The sequence below is a fragment of the Electrona antarctica genome (assembly GCF_951216825.1).
Source record: "Electrona antarctica genome assembly, chromosome: 10".
In the NCBI taxonomy this organism is placed as follows: domain Eukaryota; kingdom Metazoa; phylum Chordata; class Actinopteri; order Myctophiformes; family Myctophidae; genus Electrona; species Electrona antarctica.
In genome coordinates this window covers 16587609-16615257 of record NC_136791.1, presented here as the reverse complement: position 1 = coordinate 16615257, position 27649 = coordinate 16587609, and the positions used below count along the sequence as shown (strand labels likewise).

General features: G+C 48.8%; 1 protein-coding gene across 1 annotated transcript in view; it reads left to right on the top strand.

Annotated features, from left to right (window-relative positions):
- The window catches only part of slit1a (slit homolog 1a), a 159278-nt gene that overhangs the window by 92759 nt on the left and 38870 nt on the right, over nt 1–27649 (top strand). The window contains exons 8-14 of the mRNA XM_079512412.1: nt 522–685; nt 8707–8854; nt 16266–16337; nt 23535–23606; nt 24372–24443; nt 24816–24959; nt 27571–27649. The exon at nt 27571–27649 is cut by the window's right edge and continues 85 nt beyond it. Coding sequence (XP_079368538.1) covers nt 522–685; nt 8707–8854; nt 16266–16337; nt 23535–23606; nt 24372–24443; nt 24816–24959; nt 27571–27649 — 751 coding nt within the window. The remainder of the gene's footprint in view (nt 1–521; nt 686–8706; nt 8855–16265; nt 16338–23534; nt 23607–24371; nt 24444–24815; nt 24960–27570) is intronic.

The window sequence follows — 27649 nt, the reverse complement described above, 5'->3', positions numbered from 1 at the left end:
ACCCAGACACGGCTGATGTCCCTCAACTCGTCGCCTTCCGAGCTCTGCCCCCCTTTCTTTTTTTTCCTCCTTTTTTTTTTGTCTTCCTCCGTGTGTGTTTAGCTTGATCTATACTCTATAGTCGCACGGCGGAAAATAGCAGACCTGCAAGCTGGCGACATCAGGGCGACACATTGTGAGCTTGTAGGTCTGCTATGTTCGGAGCAGCGTTGATTCAGTCGACTAGAATCTATGACGAAACATGTCACACTGTGGCGCGTTGTGAGCTTGGAGATCGGCTATTTTCAGCATGGAACCAGTTATAGAATGCCGACAAGGCCCGCAAAAATACATTTTAGCTGACAAAATCAAATGTAGTTGACTAAAACTAGACTAAACCTAAAACTTATAATTAGAGGGGTGCTGTGGATAATTGAAAATGTATGGTATCTGCCCGTGTGAACGCAGCATGAGAACCACTCTGCTATGCTATACAAAGTATGAAGGAGTCTTTTTGTCTTTTTGTCTGGTTCGTTTGCCAGCCGTCTGCACTCCAACAACCTGAACTGTGACTGTCACCTGGCCTGGCTGGCCCAGTGGTTGAGACAGAGGCCTACCATTGGTCTGTTCACCCAGTGCACCTCCCCCGTCGCCCTGAAAGGACTCAACGTGGCCGAGATACAGAAGCACGAGTTCACCTGCTCAGGTGAGACTGTCATGCATCACTTGATCACTCACACAGTCAGTCATTCACTCACTCTCTCTCCTCCCCTCTCTGTCTCTATACTCTATAGTCTAGACTGTATCCACAAACACACACCTTGCTTACGGTTTATCTTCTTTTTAGATATTTCTGGGGGCTTTTTCTACCTTTATTGATAGTCCAACAGGGAAATTAATGAAATGTTGAATCTGACCAGTGGTTCCCAAACTTTTACATTTCAAAGACCCTCCTCAACTCTGACAGTACACAAATGGAACCTACATATAACGGGTCAATTTGGTTCCAAGTGTGAACCGTGCCCAAAGGCCTTGAAAGGAAAGGAGTTGCGTGGTCTTTTCCATGTTGGTGGAAACATCCCGTAATGTTTATGGGAAAAGGACTGTCCTGACAGACCACCTGGCTGCCACCTGACAGTACCTCCCCCATCCCTCTCTCTGGCCTTGGGGCTCCGTCCTCGCCTTGGACAACCTTTCATGTCTCTCCAGCTCTCCGCAGCAGCAGCAGCTGGCAAAGCCATGCCAGAGCAAAGCCCGCCGAGGGAGAATGCAAAGCTGGGCGAGAGCGTATGGGAGCTAAACCGACTGACCCCCCATACACGGTTTCCCAAACAAACAATGAGTCGGGACCCTTTTGTTGGGTGAAATACATTATTAGTAGGACTACTGTAAGTAGTAGTAGTAAGTAAATGTCCCCATTTTTTTTAACTAGCTCATAAATACGAAAAAGAAAAAAAATACGTTAACCCATTTTGGGCGGGAACCCCTTTTGGTATTTACGTTATGCTTTAGCTATTGAAAAATAGCAGATCTACGAGCTTGTAGGTCTGCTATTTTTGAAAAATCAAAGAACGACTGACATAGAAACATAGCTTTTTCAGAAAACTGTCAGGATGTAGAAGACATTTTTAGAATCTGATCTCAGGTCAAAATGGGTTAAAATAAATACATAAATACACAATGGAGTTTCTCACGGCACACAAGCTTGTACTGTAGATTAGCTTTTTTCACTATAGCTTGATTCCACAAGGGTGGAAGCGGCTCCCAGCTTATATACAGTGTGTGTGAGCCTGCAGTGAGCGGCTGGGTGCGTTAACACATTTAGGACTGAGGCCAGATTCTACAAATATCTTCTGAATCAGTTTTCTGAAAAACCTATGTTTATATATTAGTGGTTCTCAAACTATTTCATGTCAAAGGACCCCGAAAATGATATGAAATTGGCCACTGACCCACCTCTGGAAATATGTTGTTCCGTCAGGGACCCTACCAGAAGCAAATATTGGAGTTAAAATGTTCGCTGTGAAAGTATATATATTCAAAGATTTGGGCCACATTTTCACGATTTTTCAAAAATAGCAGATCTACAAGCTTGTAGATCTGCTATTTTTCAATAGCTAAAGTTTATAATAATGGTTTAAAAAAGTGGTGACACAGATTGTGTTCCCGTCGTACATGAGTTAAGGTTATCATATCAGGACACAGCGGAGAACATGCATGAGAACCTCCTCTCCCCTCAAGGCCATCTCACTGTTAACAACAGCTGTGTGTGTGTGTGTGTGTGTGTGTGTGTGTGTGTGTGTGTGTGTGTGTGTGTGTGTGCGTGTGCGTGTGTGTGTGCGCGTGCGCGTGCGTGTGCGCGTGCGCGTGTATTACTTGTGAGGTCCCCACAAGTATATTGGAATTTGAGAATCCTTGGTGGAAAAAAATAAACTACTCACATGTTTTACTTAAGTAAAAGTAGGCCTATCAATGCTGCAAGTACTGTACTCTGTTACAGGTACAAGTCCAGATCAAAATGTTGACATTCCATATGTTGATCCTACCCCACCCGTCCTTCCTCTTCCATGTCTCCCTTTATATATATATATATATATATATATATATATATATATATTCTTTTCAGCTATTTCCATTGCCATCCTAAAATGTTGACGTCCTCAAAAGTATACTGTTGTAATACAAATGTGTGCGCCTGTGCGTGTGTGTGCGCCTGCCTGCGTGCGAGCGTGCGTGTGTGTGTGTGTGAGAGAGAGAGAGCGTCTCTCCTCTCTCTCTCTCTCTCTCTCTCTCTCTCTCTCCACGGGTTGTGATTTTTATGCATCCATGCGGCGTGACAGCGCACAGATCATTAACTATTCATCACCCAGGGAGAGACCTCCAAAAAGGCGTGGGAGTGTAACGCTTCCATACAGGATCTGGGTGCGTGCGTGCGCATGTGTGTGTGTGTGTGTGTTCAGATTGTGTCATTTGCGTTCAATTGAAATACGGCCCCGCGTTACTGTATAGCTGTCACGCAGGGTTTGCTTTACGATCCGCCGCGCTCGACGTGAAGAGGCGCGTTGTTGAGAGACGAGAGGTGGCGAGAGACGCAGCTCGTAAATGCCTGATTTGTGCTCGCTATATAGCGCTCTGGAAACAGCCGATCTCCAAGCTTGTAGATTGGCTGTTTTTCCGGCGACGAGGGACACCGCCGTGCGACGATGTATAAAATCGGGTTTGTGTGTGTGTGTGTGTGTGTGTGTGTGTGTGTGTGTGTGTGTGTGTGTGTGTGTGTGTGTGTGTGTGTGTGTGTGTGTGTGTGTGTGTGTGTGTGTGTGTGTGTGTGTGTGTGTGTGTGTGTGTGTGTGATGGACGTTTTCTCTTGACTGTCGGGATGGTCGCCGTGGCAACCTTTGCCAACATGACAAACACAGGGGAGGGTGGGAGAAAAAAGAAAAGAAAACTATGTATTTCTCCAGGGCTGTGCGCAGATACAGTGTTGCTTTCACATACACACACTATGTGTGTTATCTGCACGCACGTGGTGTGCGTGTTTGTGTATGCGTGTGTATGGGTGGGTACGTGCGTGCGTGCGTGCGTGCGTGCGTGCGTGCGTGCGTGCGTGCGTGTGGAATAGATAACTGACCAGAAGTTGAACTCCCAGAGAAGGACTCTAGGGACTGCCTCACTGGCACACACACACACACACACACACACAAACACACACACACACACACACACATGCACGCGCGCGCACACATACACACACAATTAGTATTTTCTGTGTGCGCGTGCATGTGTGTGTGTGTGTGTGTGTGAGAAAATAAATGCATGCTTGTAGTTGTGTGTGACCAGGCCAGGCCACCTGCGGGGGATTTGAGGCGGGGTAGGCGGGGTGCATGAGAGAAAGAGAGAGAGAGAGAGAGAGAGAGAGGGAGACACACAGAGAGAGAGAGAGAGAGAGAGAGAGAGGGAGACACACAGAGAGAGAGACATAGAGAGAGAGAGAGAGAGAGAGAGAGAGGGAGACACACAGAGAGAGAGACATAGAGAGAGAGAGAGAGAGAGAGAGAGAGAGAGGGAGACACACAGAGAGAGAGACATAGAGAGAGACATAGAGAGAGAGAGAGAGAGGCATGTAGTCATGCGAGGCAGGCGGAAGAGCAGAGCAGTATATAGGGGTCCATAATGTTATTAGTTGTTACAGGAGACCCCCGGCTCTGCATCACGGCTGACTGGCAATCACTCCCCAGTCTCTGCATGCACTCCCTATGACTAATGTACGCAGGCCAGGGGGCTGGCTGCCGGGGGACGGCTGCATGGGAAGGATATACAGGCCAGGGGACTGCCTGCCGGGGGACGGCTGCATGGGAAGGCCAGGGGGCTGCCTGCCGGGGGACGGCTACATGGGAAGGCCAGGGGGCTGCCTGCCGGGGGACGGCTGCATGGGAAGGATATACAACAACACTGCCGAGCGCTGTAGAAAAGGTTGAGAAGGATCTCAACCTTTTCGGGACCAGGGATGCTCTCGAAAGCATTCGGGTGGGCCGGCGTGCGTGTTTGTTTTAACGATCAGTCCAGCACACTTTGCTAGTTTGCGATGTCTCAGGGTAGATGACAGGATGAAAGGGTTAGTTCAGATTTGTGGACATAAAGCTGTAGGAAATATACTTGCCCTTTTTGTTTTCATGTTTTTTGTCTTATACTATTATTGACTTTGCTTTGATCTTGATGTTGTTTGATGTTTTTAGCTTTTCATGTTTTATAAAGCACTTGTGCTCTATACATAAATCAAGTTTATTAATATAGTGGTTGCAAAGGAATTCATTGATTGCCGGAGTCCCGTGGTGGGAGTTCTGGCCCCCAGACCCCCACCAAATGACCGGACGTCCGGAACTACTTAATATTCACCCAAACCAGTCCAGAACTCGCACCACGGGACTTGGGCAATCAATTACCATTGCAACCACTATATTAATGTCAAGTATTTCCATACAGCTTTAAGTCCACACATCTGAAATAGGATTGGTATTTAAATTAAGATACAGCGTCCTCATACCTACTTGTCCAAAGTGAGTGACACCCACACAGCCACACCACCAGAGGGAGCACCCGCGGTCGGGTGCCACCCAAATGTTGCACAAACGTGGGAAAGTTGTCATTCTGCTACTATGCCAACATAAGGTGGAATGTCCTGACGCCTTCCATGAACTGACGTGAATCGCTGGTTTCTAATGTCCTGACGCCTTCCATGAACTGACGTGAATCGCTGGTTTCTAATGTCCTGACGCCTTCCATGAACTGACGTGAATCGCTGGTTTCTAATGCCCCGACGCCTTCCATGAACTGACGTGAATCGCTGGTTTCTAATGCCCCGACGCCTTCCATGAACTGACGTGAATCGCTGGTTTCTAATGCCCTGACGCCTTCCATGAACTGACGTGAATCGCTGGTTTCTAATGCCCTGACGCCTTCCATGAACTGACGTGAATCGCTGGTTTCTTTCAAAGCTGCGCTGAAAAAAGCATCCATCAGGAATGTAATCAAATATTCATGGTTCGAGACTCAGATTAGTAATGCTGTGTAAATGAGGCCATTTAAAAGTCTGTTTTATTCATTTTATCTGGGTTAGCCATACACACATTTTATACGCCTCTCACACACACACGCACGCACACACACACACACACACACACACACACACACACACACACACACACACACACACACACACACACACACACACACACACACACACACACACACACACACAGACTCTACAAGTGCAATTTCATATTAATTCCCATTGAAATGAGCCATACACTGTCTTTCCTTATTCCCTTTTCTCCTCTGTAAATATAGCTGTTTGTAAATGTTGATGACATGCACTAATGTGGTAATATTCTATGCTCTGTTGATGGATTTAATCTATAGGACCACAACAGAAACAAGTCCCCATGCAGGACTTTGAGGTCCAGAGAGAAGGAGGTGGATGTGGAAAGAGATAACGGAGAAACTGGGGTGGGGTGTGGGGGGGTGGATGGGTATCGCACATCAAACGGCTTCACCTCAAGTGTACCTGTCAGGGAGCTGTCACCGTGCGAGCCGCTCCAGCTGCGCTCTGCACTCTGCCTGATCCCAGGCCTGTCAAACATGCCATGTTAGATCAGAGCTTAGCTCTGCTCTGCCCCACACCCGATCCCCGATCTGTCAAAACCTCCGCCGTCCCCGGGATCGTCGCGGGAACCTCCCTCGCATTGAGCAGACGGGAGGGCCAGCCGGTCGTGCGAACGGCTCGCGTGCGTTCGTTCGTTTGTTCATCCATACTGCGCGCTGGGACATCGTCGTGTGGTGTTTCCACCTGACCTTCTGACCGCTTGGGCCGTGATGCTTCCTCGTGCTTCACGTTCGGCCCCGTGATTAAAGGGAAAGGAAATGGAGTATTTTCGTCCTTTTTTTAGGGTTGAATTACTTCTCAGGTGGCGCTGATGAGCACACATTGGGGAGCTGTTAGGGGTTAAGTGTCTTGCTCAGGGGCCGCTTTAACGCTGGAGACGGGAAGAGCCATGAGATAAGGGTCAAACCGGCAACCTTCTAATTCCCATGCAGACTCTCTCTCTACTCACACTCAGCTATTAGCCAAATGGAGCAAGAGATGGTGCCAGTAATGTGCAATAAAGGATTACACCATGACAATGCATTATTGCTAATGATGTATTAAACTAAGAGATGGTGCCAGTATACTGTCATGGTGTCATTCTGTATTTAAACTAATGGTTGGCAGCCATTCTTTCATTAGGTGACCTGGAGTTTAGAACGCTCCGCTTCCTCGCTCGCTCACTTGAAGCTTTTCCGTTTGTACCCAAACTCTCTCTCTCTCTCTCTCTCTCTCTCTCTCTCTCACCCACACAGGGTCAGTGCATGCTCTCTCTCTCTTTCTCTCTCTCTCTCTCTCTATCTCTATCTCTATCTCTCTCTCTCTCTCTCTCTCTCTCTCTCTCTCTCTCTCTCTCTCTCTCTCTCTCTCTCTCTCTCTCTCTCTCACCCACACAGGGTCAGTGCATGCTTGGAGACCGATAGGAATGTAATCAAATATTCATGGTTCGAGACTCAGATTAGTAATGCTGTGTAAATGAGGCCATTTAAAAGTCTGTTTTATTCATTTTATCTGGGTTAGCCATACACACATTTTTATACACCACACACGCACACAATGTACGCACACATGCTTCCAGGCACGCTCACACAGATGCCACATCATTGGCAATCCAAACAGTTCTCCCTCACATCAGTATATCTCTGACGGGGGGGGCTGGCGGCTTTTTGAACAGGTATCCAGAGAGACCTCAGAGAGTACTCTGTATGCAAATGGAGCGAAAAAAAGAAAGTTGAAATGTTGTAGAACAAATGGGGGGGTGGGGGGAGGGGGGTTGAGGAGAGGAGAGGAGATCTGGAAGAAAGCTGAACACGCAGAATGCCACGAATTCCTCCTAGATTTGGAGAATGCAGAGACGAGAGGGGGGCTGGGGGGGGGGGGGGGGAGCGCACTGAAAGATCAATGGATGTTATTGAGAAGCCTTCAGTCTGCGCCTCATCTCCGTCATCCTTCTTGTTTTTTTTCTCCTCTCATCCGACGGCACGCTCACGGAGTTCTTTTGATAAGTAACCCAGTTTCCTTCCCATTGACTGACACGAGTGCGGCGCTCTCTTACAATAATAATAATAATAACTTTAACAGTCGAGAGAGAGGGATGTTTTGTTCATTCTGTTTTTGTCCTTCTATGTTGGAAAAACAAGGCTTGGAAAGTGTGTTCTGTGTTCATTTGCAAGTCGATCTCGATAAAGCTTGAAGGCTGGGGGGAGGGAGGGAGAGATGGAGGGATGGATGGAGAGATGGAGGGATGGAGGGAGGGAGAGATGGAGGGAGGGAGAGGGAGGGAGAGATGGAGGGATGGAGGGAGAGATGGAGGGAGGGAGAGATGGAGGGAGGGAGGGAGGGAGAGATGGAGGGATGGAGGGAGGGAGAGATGGAGGGAGGGAGAGATGGAGGGATGGAGGGAGAGATGGAGGGAGGGAGAGATGGAGAGATGGAGGGAGGGAGGGAGAGATGGAGGGAGGGAGGGAGAGATGGAGGGAGGGAGAGATGGAGGGAGGGAGGGAGGGAGAGATGGAGGGAGGGAGAGATGGAGGAAGGGAGGGAGAAATGGAGGGAGGGATGGAGAAATGGAGGGAGGGATGGATGGAGGGAGGGAGGGAGAGATGGAGGAATGGAGGGAGGGAGAGATGGAGGGAGGGAGGGAGAGATGGAGGGAGGGATGGAGAGATGGAGGGAGGGAGGGAGGGAGAGATGGAGGGACGGATGGAGAGATGGAGGGAGGGAGGGAGGGAGGGAGGGAGAGATGGAGGGACGGATGGAGAGATGGAGGGAGGGAGGGAGGGAGGGAAGCCAACAGAACGGCCTGAGCCGAACATCCAGTATATGGGCCGGATCAGTTCCACCGCCAACGCCCTAACCCCCCACGCTCTTTAGGTTTAGGAGAAGGGGTCCCCCTAAACCTGCAAGCATGCTGCTTTTACTGAGCTACACACGCACGCACACACACGCACATACATACACACACACATACACACACGCTCTGACTACAGACTGTCTATCCACTTTGCACCTGTGATTTGATGCAAATATCTCCTCTCCTCTCCTCTCCTCTCCTCTCCTCTCCTCTCCTCTCCTCTCCTCTCCTGCAGGTCACCAGGAGAGCTCTGGCATGCAGCCATGCAGCCTGGGTGGAGGTTCCTGTCCAGCCATGTGTACGTGTAGCAACAACATCGTGGACTGCAGAGGGAAGGGGCTCATCGCCATCCCAGCCAACCTGCCAGACAGCATGGCTGAGATGTAAGTCTGTCCACCGCGTGACACACGCATAGGCAGGGTTCCATTTTCTGGAATCGAACCCTAGCTGCACATAATTCGTGCTGCCGAAATCCTCCTGTCCTCCTAAAGGCTGTGGGATTTGAATAAAACCCACCTGAGCGGACGTGTGTTTTGAGACGGCCTGCCAAAAAAAACCTATATCCTCTTGAAAACAGTTCAACTTAAGCCAGAGGCCGTTCACTGTGACGAAACTGTGAGTGCGTGTTTACGGTATATGTGCAGTGTGCACGTTTGTTCATGTGTTTGTGCAGCGTGTGCGTTCCAGTCCGATTTGGACAGGTTATAGATTCCTCGGTGGGCCACGGTGCAACTGGAGCCCACCTCCTCTGTTGCCCCTGAGCCTCTTGGCAAGCAGACCCACAGGAAGATGGAGGATTTCAGAGGAATCCAGGGACCTCCGCAGCTGCAGCGCTCTGCGCTCTAAAGCGTGGCGCCGCTGTGCGGCGGCTCGCACAGGGCCGTGTTTGCGTGTGCGTTCTGTTTCGTTGCTCACAGTTTTAACCCAGCAGGCGGTTGTGATTTAAGCCTGTGTGTTTTAATGCATGTAACGTGCCGCCGGCGCTTCGTTCCGCGTGTGCCGTGCACATATCTTTAGATTGACATTATACACATATATATATATATATATATATATATATATATATATATATACGCATGCAGACTTGACTGCGTAGTCTCAGTTTTCAGACCTTGTTGGCTCTTCTTATCGGGGCTCAGATACGCCGGGAAGCACATGTGAACACTTAGCTAACATCCCTTCCCTCGCTATCAGGCCTTCCCAACATCTGTCTGGGCAGTAACTCTTCATGAACCTCAACCCCTATCAGCCAACTTTAATTCCCTGGAATGTACACTCGGAGCAGGACACGTCTTAGTCCAAGTATCGATGGTGCACTTTAACTTTCTCTGCGCCATCTTTTTGCGGCAAGTTTGCACACTACAGGAATTGTACGAAGCGCCTCCTCAACTTCCGTCTTTGAGCGGGCGAAAGAACGGGGAAGATGGCATGAAAGAGAGGGAGAGCGAGACTCACTGCCCTTCCGAGTCGATAGCCTGCTCGCCCGCGCGTGTGTGCATGCGTGGTGAGGAGGACATTGCATGTTTCTAGGTCTCCCCCTCCCCATGGGTTCTGTTTATAAATACCAGCGAGCCAGCGTGGAAGTCACAGATACATGTTCCCCAACAACCCTGACCCACTTCCACTGCCTGTACGTTGTGGAACCAGGAATCCATTCCATCATCATTTGGAACCGTTTCGTTTTTTTATCACCCTGTCAGAGCTTCACGTCTGCTATACAATTACAATACCGGTGCTTCTGAAACTTCTTTTCTAATTTCAAGGGCCACCATAACTCTGGGAGTTTACAAATGGAACCAAATGGACCTGTAAGGGTCCATTTGGTTCCATTTGTACACTCTCAGAGTTTCAGATACAGACCTGTTAAGGGTCCATTTGGAACACCCTACTTATATGAATCGTTAAATGAATCAGACTGTTAATAGGGAATCGTTAAGGAACCGGAATCGTTAAAACCCCAAAGGATCTCAACCCTCAACACAACGTGTTTGCATCTCGTCCAGCAACCCTACCCGACCCCACCATCACCACCATCGCTACTTTCCAAGACACAAGACACTGTCCAAACTCTTAAAAAATACTTAGCTCACATCCTGTTCCTTTTTTTTTGTACAAATGAATTTGAATGGCGTAACTCAAGACTCAACTCTATCCCTGCTCGGTCATTATTATTGCCATGTTTAATGTCGTATAATGAACCCTCTCCGCGGTCTCCCCTGTCCGGGCCGTTATACCGCGCCCTTGGTATACTATCTTCCAGAGGATGTGATGTGATCTATGGGCTCAATAACGGGGCTAGCAGCACTAATGGGCGAACGGGGAGACAGCTGGGAAGATAGCTCGGCACCGGTGCTCATCGGTTTTTATAGGCGTGCGAGAGAGAGAGAGAGAGAGAGAGGGGAGATTCTCTCCTGCATTGCAGATGTTGGTTGGAGTCGAGACGCTTTCAAAGGACTCTCTGCCCTTCACAACTAATTGGTACTAAACCGTGCCCCCGCTAATAAACTGTATCTTGTTCTGATTCATCTTTTACAAGACCCGGGTGAAACGCTGGCGTATATCATCCACATTCCTCCTGTCCTGCCCACCCGAGCCGTACCTTTACCAAAGTCTATTCCCACACCAATCTTCTCCTCGTTCTTTCCCCCCAGTCCTCGACTCCCTCCCTCCCAACCCCTTCCTCCTCGTTTCACCCTCCCTCCCTCCTGGGCGACCCTTTTTCTCTCTCCTCTCTGGTCCCCGTCTGCACCAGTGTCCTCTCTGGTCCCCGTCTGCACCAGTGTCCTCTCTGGTCCCCGTCTGCACCAGTGCCGCGGGCAGGTTTAGGGGGAAACAGATCGTCAGCGAAGAGGTGAGGGGAGAGAGGGTGGGGGGAGCCTTTGTGGCGGCGCTCGGTGACTTTGGGGTGCGGCGGCGGAGGTTTTTCCTCTCTCTTTTTGATGTGCGCTTGAAGTTCGTTATAAAATCAGCCTCAATTACAGCGCGAGGCGGTGCCGCCGAGCATCAAGGCCACGCAGCCCCGATGCCCCGTTAATGAGCCGCTCGGGAAACCTTGCACGCCATCCATGTGTACAGGCACACGTGCACGCACGCACACACACACATGCACTCGCACACTGTGCTCTCATTATGTGCCACAGAGAGAGAGAGAGAGAGAGAGCTGCAACCAGCCTGTCCTAATGAATGCCAGCGATGTGTTTATAGCTGTGTGGTGAATGTGAGCTGGTCTCTGTACGACCACGTAGTCTAAACAATATTACGACAGCAGATTAGTATTATTATTACACACTGTTGTAATGTTGTTTGTGACTGTCACTGGAATCTACCATAAAAAACTGTCTTTCTCTCTCATCCACCGCTGAGGTCCTGCACGTCATCCATGTATGACTCACATGCACACACACACACACACACACACACACACAACGCACGCACGCACGCACGCACGCACGCACGCACGCACGCACGCACGCACGCACGCACGCACGCACGCACGCACGCACGCACGCACGCACGCACGCACGCACGCACGCACGCACACACACACACACACACACACACACACACACACACACACACACACACACACACAAACAAACACGCACACACTGGGTGAATACCTAATAGTATAATGGTGTTTCCCCTTAATGAAAAACATGCTCAGAGCCAAATGAAAAGGATGAAGACTGATTGATTGGACTGACACAGACGTAGTAGTCACACATGCGTGTGCAGTGTGCACACACGCATACACACACACACACACACACACACACACACACACACACACACACACACACACACACACACACACACACACACACACACACACACATTGGGAGCTGTGCAGTCTGATGAATTGGATGGGAGTCATTGATTGTCCGTCCGAACGAGCGATTGTTTTCTTTTTTCATTCCTGTTGATTGGACGGTGACAGAGTGAGCCGCTGTTTTGTTGATTGGATGAATTTAGTTGTGGCACGACGTGACGTATCGATTGGCGAGGAGACGGAGCGGCTGTCTCCAGCAGCATTGTCCCCTCGGTAGTGCGCGGGCCAGCCCGTTGCCCGCAGGTCCCGCGGGGCGGGTGGACGGGACAAGGTTTTCAGCACAATTATCGTGTGGCGGGCGGGGTGGGTCACACCCCCCTTCCCCAAAAATTAACGGGAAAAAAAGCATTCCGGTAGCTCTATACTCCTCCTGCTGAAATCATCAGCTTGTCTTGTTCTGTTCATCTTATGCTTATAAAAGGGGGCTTTAGCCCCTGCCTTTTTTGACCGTCGGAGAAAAGTGTCCTCTCCGTCCTGAACTGGAATGGAAGCCCCTCTGAGGCTTTGAGTCTGAACCTGGCCGTCAGCTTGAGCGCATCTGCATTAAATCTTTCTTAATTGAGCGTGGTGCCGTGCAGGCATGGAAAGTGCGCACACAGAGAATTATAGCAGATCTACAAGCTCACAACGCTTCGCAGGCGTGCGGGCTTGTAGAGTGGCTATTTTGGGTGTGCGGTACTGCCACCGTCGAAGTATACACAATCGAAACTAAAATGAGAACATGACATTCATTCATTTCGAGCGGAGAGCTACACTGCTTATTAATGTTTTTTTTGTGGCTTTCGCCTTTATTTTATACATTTTTTCATGGAGGGACAGACAGTAGGCTGACAGGAAATGGGGAGAGAGATGGGGGGGTGACATGCAGTAAAGGCCGTCGGGATCGGGAGTCGAACCCGCGGCACACTGCCAGACTGGATTACCAGCCAAGGTGCCTGGACCGCTGAGCCATGGCCCAGGCCAGAGCTACACTGCTGCAGTGCGCACACAACCCAAACGAGTCCGAGACAGATAGTAGGCCTATGTCATGTCATGTATGTATGTGTTCTCAGTCGCAGCCAGCATGTCTTCTATGGAACTAATGGAAGCATGTCACGCAGCATAAAGAGCAGATCTACAAGTACTCGACACGTCGCAGCGCGTCTCGGTTATTGATCATTTCAAGATTAAAGAGCCTTTGAAGAGGTCAAGCTGGCAGCAGAACACATGTTTAGAGGCGCTATTCCGCTATAACATGAATGGTCTAAGTCTTAGAAATAAAAGCAAAAGGTGAAAGCCTCAATCAGTGATTTCTTCAACCGGTTGGCTGTAGTTAGCACAGAACAGAAGTTTAGAATGATAATACATTCAACATCACCCTTCCATTTTCAGTCATGATATTTAATTTTTTGCTTTATTCCATGCACACACGCGCACGCGCGCTCACAGTCGCGCACGCAAGCATGCACGCTCACACAGACACACACGGGAGACTAGTTTGGGACCAGTCTGACAGACTTGATGAGAGAAGGCGGTAAAGCCACTTGGCCGAGCGCTCGGCCTCACGGTTGAGGACAGCAGGACAGTGTCACACCGCTGTAAATCCACCGACACACACACACTGAAGAACGGGCAGAGAGAGAGAGAGAGAGAGAGAGAGAGAGAGAACACAGCTATACCACAGGAATCTGTGGTCTGGAATCACTGCTATCCGAAGAATGTCAATTGGGCTCCCATATCGCGCCATAAACGATGGCCCCTCCCTTTTTGAAAGGGGGGAAACATTCTTCCATTGAAAAATATGGAAACTCAAAACTTGGCCTGAGTGGCTTGCGGGTTAATGGCTAACTAAACATTTACCCCCCCATGCGTGAACATTAACATAGTAAGGCAGGAGGGTCCCTGCCTGGCTGGGACACAGCGTAGTAAATCTTCTGGAAAACGTCTCGAATCGCTAAATCACGACGGGGTCGCTTCTATCCCGACGCGATGACACGCTCGCAAAGGAGATTAAGCTGAAATCTATCAGCAGCGCTAGCCACCGACCAAGAATTATGTCCCGATTTTTTTTTTTTAATGTTTCTCGTTTTCCCCCATGGCGTTTTAATGGCCGTCGTAGTCTTTCCACCACGAGCCAAATGCTTATATTGTCCTGCTGGCCTGGACAGCGACATTTTATTCAACTCTTGACAGCGTGCAACACGGAACCGTGTGGCTCTGCACTGTATGTAACGCTGTGAGTTTACAAAGGGAGCCTTATATAGGTCTGCAACTCTGAGAGAGTACAAATGGATCCTTATGGGCCGGTGACTCCAGGAGTAAACAAATGGAACCATTTGTATGTCAGAGTTAAAGTAGACGTGACTCTGGGAAATATAAGGAACGCATGGACTTAACAGCACTCCCTCCCTGATCCTGATCTTTAAGCCCAGAGTTGGTGGCTGTGAAGTGGGGTGTTGCAGGGCGAGGGGGGGTGGGGGGGGCTGCCAGACACAGGCGCACAGCTGGGGCCCCCCATTGGGGCCCCTAGCTGCTAAGCCTTGTTAAGGGCACTTTTAAAAGCTGTGAACTGACCTGCAGATAAACAGCCCTCTCTGCCATGCTATACGTTACGCCAAAGGGCTCAGGACAGGCCTGGGTCCTGCACGAGTATAGCAGCCGGCCTCATGTGCACGCAAACACACATGCACGCACACACGCAAACTCACACACCAACACGCACATGCACACCACCACCACCACCACTAATGGTTTTTAGTGATGTCTGTTTCCCCATGCCATCTGAGACTTATTAAGGTTGGTGACTCCGCAAATTTCCGTTCTGAGCAAGTGTACGTCTGGCTGTGTGTGTGTGTGTGTGTGCGTGTGTGTGTGTGTGTGTGTGCACGCGCGCGTGTATGTGCGTGTGCGCGCGCGTGTGTGTGCGTGTTGATGTCTGTATGGCTCAAATTTGTCAGATGAACTAAAAGTCGCATTTGACGTTGTTCTGACTGACTGAGCAGTTTTGTCAGCGTGTCGACACGGTGAAACCCGGAGCCTTAATTCATCTTTAAAAGTTTACCATTTGACCGATAAGGCTCTCTGCCCTTTAAGGGTCTGCGTTTTTGTAATAATTATAACTTGCCTCTGTGTGCTCGCAGCCTCGCAACCTCAAACAAGTGGGGAAACATTCTTACTTGAAAAACATGACAGTAAAGTAAAAACAAAACATTATTATAATAGTAAATAAAAAAAGAGAAAATCTTTGGTTATTTTACTTGGCATTTGTGGGAACACATCTGGAAGAAAAAGGAAAATAAAGTGCAGAAAGCACCACTGGGATGGATGCCTATATGTTATTATATCAGCCGTGTTGACTGCTTTAAGAGAGCATATGAGGACGAAGTGGTTTGGGAAAAAAGTGGTTCTCAATACTTTTACATTTCAAAAACTCTGACAGTGTACAAATGGAACCAAATGAACCCCAACGGGTCAATTTGGTTCCATTTGTATACACTGTCAGAGTTACAGACTTCAGAGACTTGTAAGGGTCAACTTAGGAACCCCGACCCCACTTTGAGAACCACTGTTTTAGTTTAAAATCCTACCACACCACACCACCCCACACCTAACCCCATGCCACACACACACACACACACACACACACACACACACACACACACACACACACACACACACACACACACACACACACACACACACACACACACACACACACAGACAGCACACAGACACAGGGACACAGTCTCTTCGGGGACCAAACTGTTTATTGGTTTGGAGGATGTTATGACTTGTCGTGGACCAGACGAGTTACAGCGGAGAGAAAGAGTCCCGACCATGACGCAGAATCAACATGGGGTCGGAGGTGACTGACTGACGGGCCATCACTCTAGTTCTGTTACCATGGAGACCTGTTATTGTTTGGTTAACCGATGTTCTCTCTCTCTCTCTCTCTCTCTCTCTCTCTCTTCCCTCTCTCTTTCTAGACGTCTGGAGCAAAATGGCATTAAGTCTGTCCCTCCCGGGGCCTTCTCTCCCTACAAGAAGCTACGCAGGATGTAAGTATATGTCGAGTATACGCTTCTAATGTTTATAGCATCAGAGAGTCAGTACTCTTAAACAGCGTTCATTTTCGTTTTAGTCTTTGTCTTAGTCTTAGTCAACTAAATCAACACTGCAGTTTGGCTGAAAGAAAATGCGAGGTCTCCCTGAACTGCCGAAGAACATGCAATATTTACATGAACTAAAGAACATGTTCCTGGTTCTTGCAGGACGCGGTAGACAGTGGGCACTCGAGATGCGACACGAGTATAATAACAGCTCTCATCTTTCATTTGCTGCTCGCTGGTATTCCCCTGGCTGGTGTTGCCTGGTGCGTGCGTGCGCGCGTGTGTGTGTGTGCGTGTGCGTGTGCGTGTGTGTGTGTGTGTGTGTGCGTGTGTCGTGTGTGTGTGTGTGCGTGTGCGTGTGCATGTGCGTGTGTACGTGTGCCCAACTGACTGCGTGGGCAAACTGTAAACTGTGGCCGGGTTGATTATGGAGGGGACTTGGGAGAGTGTGCTGGAATGAAGGCTGGTCTGAGGCTCCGCTGTCTCTGCATGGCCTCCGCTGGGAGCCAACACTGACAGGCTGCTGGTTGGAGTCTGAGTGATTTTGCACCCATGCAGCCAGCCCTGCTCGCCAGCCAGCCAGCCCACACCTCTTCCTCCTCCTCCTCCTCATCCTCCATCACCACCAGTCTTGACCAGGAGGGTCAGGGAGTTTCTCTGCCCTTCGTACAAAAAAAAGGGTTGGTTTTGTTGGTCGTCGGTTCATACGAAGGGTATAGACTCTGAAGGGTCTCCGGAGTTAAATCGAGGATTTACGATACCCCGTGGTCGACGGATCGTTCGGTCCGGACGATGTTTAATGAGAGAGTGCGCATGCTGCTCAGCATCTTCTGAATGGTGGATTTTTTTGTTAAATATATTCTCAACTCTATATGCATGCACAGTATAGACATAAAGGAACTCCCGAGTGTTGATTTAAGGGGTGGCCATGCGGCTGAGTGGGTAGAGTTGGGCGTCTGTGAATAGTGGGTATAGTGGGTGTCTGGGAATCTGATGGTTCAAGGCACCTCTAACTGCTCACTCCTGTGCGCTCATTGTTAGAGCCATGCATCTGAGCAGTCATCAATCATCAGCTGGGTGAAGTTGTGAAAGCACAATTGCCCCTCCCCTGGGGGACCAGAAAATACTTTCTTTCCCTTCCTTTAACTCTGAGAGTATAAAAATGTCCATCCGCAACAATGTATCGTCTCGGGTGTAAAACCTCATAGTATGTCCAATACTGCATTCAAATTCAAAAACAGCAAAAGCAGCAGATCTACAAGCTCAAAGATTGTTGCTTTAGGCCGCGTTTCGAGCTTGTGGATTTGCTACTTTTGTGTGATGCTGTAGTATGATCAAGTACATATAGTGTTTTATATGTTGATGATCTGTATTATTGTGTTATATTGTTGTTGAACTGAATACATAGGGCCACAATGGAAACAAGTCCCCAGGACGTGTTATCCTTTTCGCCTGACTGTGCCTCGTGCTGTTTTAAATTTGTGACTGAAAAAGGTATTCAATCAATCGAAAAAGCAGGGCGTTAATTTACGAAAATGAAGTCAGAATATGGACTTAAGAGGTTTCCGCCCGACAGCCTCACAGCAACCATGTGTACATAACTCACTGGTCAGTGTATTCACTCATCGTCTCTGTGACAATATAATAATGACCGCTCCCCTCATATAGGTCTGACCGCACTGCACCTGACACGGACACTGCAAAGGTTGTGACCTCGCGGGGTCCATTTTTACACCCTGTCAGAGTTCAATTAACAGTCAGGGTTTGGCCGGTGCGTGTCCTCTGCTGTCACCAATGATACGTAGCCTGCGAGTCGGTTCAGTCAGCATACACTCCAGAGGTTAACACGCTTGTGCATTACTATGTGGGTGTATTCAGAGTTCTGCAAGTCCCATATGTCATACGCTCACGTGGCAATCAGCTGACCAATTGGGCCGGGGGTATGCTATTTAAGCGCACCGAAGTCTGCGTTCTTTCTGCATATGCATTCCTGGTTTGTTGTTATGCGCTGTTTGCTCCCACCGCCACCCCAGCACCTCCTCTATAGCTCTGCTATCAGTTCTGTTCCCCATGGGGAGGTTGTTATTGTATATCTACCGGTTATCTAATTGTGCTGAGCAGGGAGAATTTGTTTTTTTAGCAGAGCCTGAACTTCAAGATAAAATATATCCACACTCATTTTATAACAAAACATCAGTTCATTCTATTTGTGAGTTATCTGGATGAACCGGTGTCCCAGCAGCCTGTCTGTGCTGTCTGTTGTGCAGGGAGCTGAGCGCCGCTTTTAGAAACAACAAGAATGTGTGGCTTCATGTCCGACTTGACCCTCCCTGGTTCCTTGTTAGTTCAGCTGGCCGCGCGTTCCCCGGTAGCGGCGGGCTACCCCGCCCGCGGACCACTTTTCCTTTTCTCTTCTTGTTTTCTCCTTTTTGGTTGACAGGGCCAAAGAACATCCCTGACGGATACACAGGCGGTCTCTCGGTCTCCTGGTATTCCCAGCATATCAAGTGATACTTTTTGATGTCACACTTGGGTTGCCAAGTGTCTATGACTGTAGTCCCCAGGTTTCCATAGACTCAGTGCCTATGACTGTAGTCCCCAGGTTTCCATAGACTCAGTGCCTATGACTGTAGTCCCCAGGTTTCCATAGACTCAGTGCCTATGACTGTAGTCCCCAGGTTTCCATAGACTCAGTGCCTATGACTGTAGTCCCCGGGTTTCCATAGACTCAGTGCCTATGACTGTAGTCCCCAGGTTTCCATAGACACAGTGCCTATGACTGTAGTCCCCCAGGGTTTCCATAGACACAGTGTCTATGACTGTAGTCCCCAGGTTTCCATAGACACAGTGTCTATGACTGTAGTCCCCAGGTTTCCATAGACACAGTGCCTATGACTGTAGTCCCGGGTTCCCATAGACTCAGTGCCTATGACTGTAGTCCCAAGGTTTCCATAGACTCAGTGCCTATGACTGTAGTCCCCAGGTTTCCATAGACACCGTGCCTATATATGACTGTAGTCCCCAGGTTTCCATAGACTCAGTGCCTATGACTGTAGTCCCCAGGTTTCCATAGACTCAGTGCCTATGACTGTAGTCCCCAGGTTTCCATAGACACAGTGCCCATATATGACTGTAGTCCCCAGGTTTCCATAGACACAGTGCCCATATATGACTGTAGTCCCCAGGTTTCCATAGACACAGTGCCTATGACTGTAGTCCCCGGGTTTCCATAGACACAGTGTCTATGACTGTAGTCCCCAGGTTTCCATAGACACAGTGCCCATATATGACTGTAGTCCCCAGGTTTCCATAGACACAGTGCCCATATATGACTGTAGTCCCCAGGTTTCCATAGACACAGTGCCCATATATGACTGTAGTCCCCAGGTTTCCATAGACATAGTGCCTATGACTGTAGTCCCCAGGTTTCCATAGACATAGTGCCTATGACTGTAGTCCCCAGGTTTCCATAGACTCAGTGCCTATATATGACTGTAGTCCCTGGGTTTCCATAGACACAGTGCCTATATATGACTGTAGTCCCCAGGTTTCCATAGACATAGTGCCTATGACTGTAGTCCCCAGGTTTCCATAGACATAGTGCCTATGACTGTAGTCCCCAGGTTTCCATAGACTCAGTGCCTATATATGACTGTAGTCCCCAGGTTTCCATAGACATAGTGCCTATGACTGTAGTCCCCAGGTTTCCATAGACACAGTGCCTATATATGACTGTAGTCCCCAGGTTTCCATAGACACAGTGCCCATATATGACTGTAGTCCCCAGGTTTCCATAGACACAGTGCCTATGACTGTAGTCCCCGGGTTTCCATAGACACAGTGTCTATGACTGTAGTCCCCAGGTTTCCATAGACACAGTGCCCATATATGACTGTAGTCCCCAGGTTTCCATAGACATAGTGCCTATGACTGTAGTCCCCAGGTTTCCATAGACATAGTGCCTATGACTGTAGTCCCCAGGTTTCCATAGACTCAGTGCCTATATATGACTGTAGTCCCTGGGTTTCCATAGACACAGTGTCTATGACTGTAGTCCCCAGGTTTCCATAGACACAGTGCCCATATATGACTGTAGTCCCCAGGTTTCCATAGACACAGTGCCTATATATGACTGTAGTCCCCAGGTTTCCATATACATAGTGCCTATGACTGTAGTCCCCAGGTTTCCATAGACACAGTGCCCATATATGACTGTAGTCCCCAGGTTTCCATAGACACAGTGCCTATATATGACTGTAGTCCCCAGGTTTCCATAGACACAGTGCCCATATATGACTGTAGTCCCCAGGTTTCCATAGACACAGTGCCCATATATGACTGTAGTCCCCAGGTTTCCATAGACACAGTGCCCATATATGACTGTAGTCCCCAGGTTTCCATAGACACAGTGCCTATGACTGTAGTCCCCGGGTTTCCATAGACACAGTGCCCATATATGACTGTAGTCCCCAGGTTTCCATAGACACAGTGCCTATGACTGTAGTCCCCGGGTTTCCATAGACACAGTGTCTATGACTGTAGTCCCCAGGTTTCCATAGACACAGTGCCCATATATGACTGTAGTCCCCAGGTTTCCATAGACACAGTGCCTATATATGACTGTAGTCCCCAGGTTTCCATAGACATAGTGCCTATGACTGTAGTCCCCAGGTTTCCATAGACATAGTGTCTATGACTGTAGTCCCTGGGTTTCCATAGACACAGTGTCTATGACTGTAGTCCCCGGGTTTCCATAGACATAGTGCCTATGACTGTAGTCCCCAGGTTTCCATAGACATAGTGCCTATGACTGTAGTCCCCAGGTTTCCATAGACTCAGTGCCTATGACTGTAGTCCCCAGGTTTCCATAGACTCAGTGCCTATGACTGTAGTCCCTGGGTTTCCATAGACACAGTGTCTATGACTGTAGTCCCCGGGTTTCCAGAAGGTTGGCAAACAACACCAGTTGGTTGTCAACCTTTCCTGGATCTGGGCCAACTTGAACATCTCCAAAGTGAACGTGGTCAGATAGGTGGGCCATGTGCATTCTCAGAGCACGTTGATTTTAATGATCAATCAGTCGATTGAGCTCCGTAGCACAAAGTGTGCAAGAAAAGTGTACAGGACTGTGGCAGCCACGCTCACGACTCAATGCTAATTGAGACTTGTGTCTCACCGCTATTTGATCAGCTACGGTATTGTTCACTTCTCTCACTCTGTGCTTCTGTTGCAGAAGTGTACTTACACCGCTGTTACCCTCCGGCACGCAACTGAGGAGGCACAAACATGGAGCAAAGACTTGCATACTTACAGCTCCTATTTGTCAGTACACACATCTAGCCTATATTGTCTCTGTTGGGTGGAAACCCGCCCCCCCCACCCCTCCCCTTCCCCCGCTGCCCCAGCAAATGCCAAAAGGCTTCCATTCTCTCAGTAACCTTGGGCCTGGTTTGGACGACCTACACGTCAACCCATGTCCTCTTACACAAGATGCTGCTCTGACAGCCTGGGCAACAACAACAACCACACACGCACACATACGTACACACGCACACACACACACACACACACACACATGCGCGTGCGTACACACACGCGCGTACACACGGGTGCATGCACACATACGCACACATATACGCACACACACACACACACACACACACACACACACACACACACACACACACACACACACGTTAGACACAGTATTTGGCTGTACAGAAAGTGCACCAAATGCACATTTTTGGCCGCTTCCCTTGCGTTTTGGGTTCCAGGAAACCTCAGTCCTCTGGCCAGAAAGACGAATGGGGTCCTTTAGTTTAGAACGTTATAGTTACCCCCACATGAGAACATCACTGCTCTCCTCCCTCACCACACCACGCTTTCCCTTTTAAAGGTATCCAGTCCGCCCGAGTTCAGTCCGCACGCTCCATTAACTCCACTCCTCTCTTTTTCTCTCTCTCTCTCTCTCTCTCTCTCTCTCTCTGTCTCGCCGCCAATCTGTGCATCTCTCTTCCTCTTCTGGCCCATGTTCTATCCTCCTCTTCCTCTCTCTCTCCGTCTCTCTGTCTATCTGTCGGCCCATCTCGTTCTCTCGTTCTCTATCCCCCCCTCCACCCCCGTCGCTTTCTAATCCGTTGGCTCGCTCATGCATACGCAGACAGACACGCAACATGCACACACAACACCGTGCACGTATAGACACACATGCACGTATGAACGTAGGCTAGGTCTACGCATAGTGGTGCATGCACCACTGGGTGGTTTCAGCCTGTGGACACATACAGTATAAGGCCTGTCTGGGGATCCCATTAATGACGTACCTCACTGACTGGACACCAGCCTTCCACCTCATTAATACATAGGCACACACACACACACACGCACGCACACACGCACATACACACGCACGCACGCACGCACGCACGCACGCACGCACGCACGCACGCACGCACGCACGCACGCACGCACGCACGCACGCACGCACGCACGCACGCACGCACACACACACACACACACACACACGCACATGCACATACACACACAAGATATTAGACAGGGCCGTCCGATATAGGCCACAAGTAACACAAGTAAATGTTTTGATTGGCTACCAGTCGGTGAGTCCTGCTTGGTTTCAACGGAGGGACATGCCGTGGAGCGTGAGAGAGAGAGAGAGAGAGAGAGAGAGAGGTGGGGGGGAGGGGGGGGGGAGGGGTTGGCTGAAACACGTCTTCCATCCACTCACACTACATTATGCCTCACAGGCTGCCCGGGAGAGCGTCTAGACTTCATTTGTGTGTGTGTTTGTGGGGGGGGGGGGGGGGTTGTTCGACCCAAATAATTGTGTTTATTGTCATGATTTGTCACCATCCGAGTTGGCTTTGTCCAAGGCTTACAGGTCTTTAAATATATACTTTCTGAAACGTCTATGGGAAAAATGAATGGACAATTCTCTTCCGGGCTGCTCGCCGTCATGAATGGGGGCGGGACTTCGACGCTCTATTAGTACAGTGCATTCATTGGATAACATACTGGTAGCTACTGTAATGCTACATGATGATGAAGTGAGTTTTGACTTGGAGTCAAACCTAAAACATGCTTCTGTGAAAGAAGACTCATGGGCTGTTGTCTTTTTCATCCACACAGAGACCTGAGCAACAACCACATATCAGAGATAGCTCCTGATGCCTTCCTGGGCCTGCGCTCCCTGAACTCTCTGTAAGTATGTGACTGACTGACTGACTGACTGACTGACTGGCTGGCTGGCTGGCTGGCTGGCTGGCTACACCAGGCTTTTCGCGCACAAAACGTGCGCGTTTACGCGTGCGCCGTGCGTTTAATTTAGGTCCAGTCCTATTTTAAAAAACGCACGCGCGGGCCGCGCGTTTAGGGTAAACGCGCGAGAAAAGCCTGGTGTAGCTTGGCCGTGACTGACTGACTGACTGACTGGCTGGCTGGCTGGCTGGCTGGCTGGCTGGCTGACTGACTGACTGACTGACTGACTGACATCACAGGTTTGCAGGTATAAAGAAGTGGGTGAAATTCTTATTTATTTTTGGTACGTACTCCATCATTTTGTAATTTCCGTAAGAAGAGAGAGGATAGAGGTACAGGAGAGCTATAAAGAAAAAGAATACAATGAGTAAAAAACAGATGAAATAATGAAGATATTCATGTTTAGATACATCAGCAGCATCATATGCAGGTTTATTCATCATACAGTGTATGCAGGTGTGTTCATCTTATTTTTAGAAATGTTAACATACAGGTTAAAGAAAAGTATAGCGGTGAATACATTGTTCTTAAGTTGCAATTTGAATTGACAAGGAAAGGGGAAAAAACAACAACACATATTTCACACAAGTAGGTAAATCCACCTCAGGTAAAAAAATAAAAAATAAAGTGTTAAACTAAGTGTAGCTGTGCTGTGGTTTCCAGTGTAATAAAGTGTTAAACTAAGTGTAGCTGTGCTGTGGTTTCCAGTGTGCTGTACGGAAACAAGATAACGGAGCTGCCCAAAGGCGTGTTCGACGGTCTGTACGGTCTGCAACTGCTGTAAGTCAAACCAACACACACACGCACACACACACACACACACACACACACACACACACACACACACACACACACACGCACGCACGCTGTAACCTTCTGACAAAGTAGAATGTATAGCCTTGTAGAAGTTTGTGGAAGGAATGCATAATGCATGAGTGCATAAAGAGCGCTCTGACAAGCCCCTCTATCTACCTCCTTCACATCTTCCCTCCCTTCTCTCCTTCCTTTTCCTTCGCTCCTGTTCTCCACGTTCCCTCCATCCTTCCTTCCACTCTGTGGCCTTTTCGTATACCCTCTTTTCCCGCTAACCCCCCAACCCCCTCCCCCCTCTCTCTCTCGCTCTCTCTCTCTTCTCTCTCTCTCTGCTCCCAGGTTGCTGAATGCCAATAAGATCCACTGCGTGCGGGCCAACACCTTCCAGGACCTTCAGAACCTCTCTCTGCTGTCGCTGTACGACAACAAGATCCAGACGCTCGCCAAGGGCACCTTCACCTCCCTGAGGGCCATACAGACCCTGTGAGTAACGTGTGTTTTCCATCGATCGATTGATTGATTGAATACTTTAATAACAAGATTGTTAACAGTACAGTCAAAGGTCATGCTAAAAAGATGACACAAAAAGCCCCCAGGGGACTTAATTAGTTTCCGTTGTGGTCCATTGTACGGAATTCATCAGTGGTACGTCGTCTCTGTCGGGTGGAAACCTCATGTGTCCAAACCTGTTACTTTTCGGCGTTCAAATTCAAAAACGACTTCAAAAGTAGCAGTATCTTCAAGCTCAAATGCGTAGTTTCGAGACACGTTTCAGGCTTGCGGATCTGCTACTTTTGATGCCTTTGTGTGACGCTGTAGTATAGTATGATCAATCAAGTAGGACGTTAATTTACAAAACAAAACAAAAAAGTGAAAATATGGAGGTAAGAGGTTTCTGCCCGACAAGCAATGACAATGACATAATACATACAATACAAACACAATAGGAAACCTATTGGAATAAAACTCATAACTGGGTAGAATCTTGAGGTATATATTATAAGAGAATGTGCACTGGGGGGCGAGGGAGGGGCAGAGGGTTCTATGGTATGGCATGAGGCTCTGACACATTCTGAGCTGTCGCCGTAAAACATGCGCGGACACATCGGTGGTTGTTTACCCGCACGCACCTCTGTCTAATGACACAGGAATGGCAGCGAGGGGGGCCACACAAATCTGTCATCTTCACAGACACAATGCACGGCGCGCACTAAGGGCCCCTGTTCTTTAGCGGCTACAGTTCTGAAACTGGAAAGAAAAGTGACTCGCCTCCTCAGCAGTCCATCCCGTTATCTAACGTGAATGCCTGTTGCTCTCCGTCATCGTGGTAAACGCAGCCCACGACCACGCGGCCGTATCATTTAACACGTATCAATACAGACCTCACACTGTGGCATCCACCCAGACCGCACCGCAGCGCAGCAGAGGTATAAGTCACACTGCATGTCCAAAACCGTTTGTTTTGGTATGTCGTTGCTGTCGAGTACAAACCTCTTATCTCCGTATTCAGACTTTATTTTTGTTTTGTTGTTTTGTTCGCCAATTAATGGCGTACTCACACGAAAGCATCAAAAGTAAGCAGATCATCCATCGTAGATCTGCTGCTGTTGAATTAGAATCCTGAAAAGTAACGGTTTTGGACAATATGAGGTTTCCATCCGACAGAGACGATGTGCTAGTATGCACTTGTGGCGATGGATACTGCTGCTGTTTTCAAAAAACGTTCTCAGAAAAGATTTCAAATTCAATGAAATAAATAAATAAAAATAAATAAATTCCATACATTAGAAAACACATGTTTATCACTTTAATTGCCCGGAACTATTTAATCCATTACATTCATGCGCCCAGTCGATTTATAAACACGGACGCCTTTTCCGGACGGACCGGCCGGAAGTTCATGATGTTGTGTAGCAGCTAACAATAGCCACAGCACTTTAGAATCGATCGACAACAACGGGAGACAAGAATAAATCTATCGAGACTAGCGACTGGACCGCGGAGCGCCGTCTAACACAGGATCTTTTTTCAGAAAAAGACGGGATGATTTAGATCGCGATTTATGAACGTTTTAAGATTTTCGTTTTCATCAGCTAAACAGAGGAGGGAGTTTTTTGATGACGTCTCAGTCTTGCGCGTCACCGAGGAGAGCCCAGCAGGCGCGCCTGGGCTATACAGCCAGGCGATCTGTTCTCGTATCAATAAACTTCGTCTTTAGGACAATACTTCGTCCTGAGCGTCGGGCGTTACTAATAGAAAGGACAAAGAACTTCGTCCTGGGCGATTAATCTGTTAAGTAGTAGTGAAAGCAGACCCCAATCTACGCTGCAATATCATCAGCGTTCATTTAATTCTCAGAGCGTACAAATGGAACCCTTATGGGTCCAACTTGATTCCACATAATTATGGATGAAAAAGGTCCATTTGGTTCCTCCCCTGGAAAACGTTGAGAACCAATGTTTAACTCTGAGAGTGTGAAAAGCGTGCGGCACCCGCACCACCACCACCATCACGCCTAGGCGTTGACGTGCATGTGAGGAGCCGCTAAAAGGAAAAGGACTGCTTACTGGTCAGTCACTCTCTCGGATTTCCCCACGTTTTCATAGCGCCTCACACCCTCTGTTTTGAATCAAAGCACGCTTATTTTCGCAGCGTTAGCTAGCCCTGGACCCACCACACACACACACACACACACACACACACACACACACACACACACACACACACACACCACCCCGAAATAAGAGGTCGAAAATAGCCCTGTTACTGAGCTGTCTTTGTCTGTGTCTGTAATATCACGTGGAAGAGAGAGAGGCGTCTCCTCTTCCTCCGTGGGAATTCTTCCCTCGACCGCTGTTGTGCGTTTCTTTTTCTAATGAATTAATAGGAAGAGGTTTGACCCGTTCCAATGGTTCACCGTTAGAGCGTAGACAACCTCTGGATGACATTTTATATTTACTTGTTTTTCCCCCGTCTCGTACATTTCCCCTCTTTGTTTTTCTCTCTCTCCCCTCACTTTTTTTCCTCCTCCTCCTCTCTCTCTCTCTCTCTCTCTCTCTCTCTCTCTCTCTCTCTCTCTCTCTCTGCCTCCCAGCCACCTGGCACAGAACCCATTCATCTGCGACTGTAATCTCAAGTGGCTGGCAGACTACCTGCGCTCCAACCCCATCGAG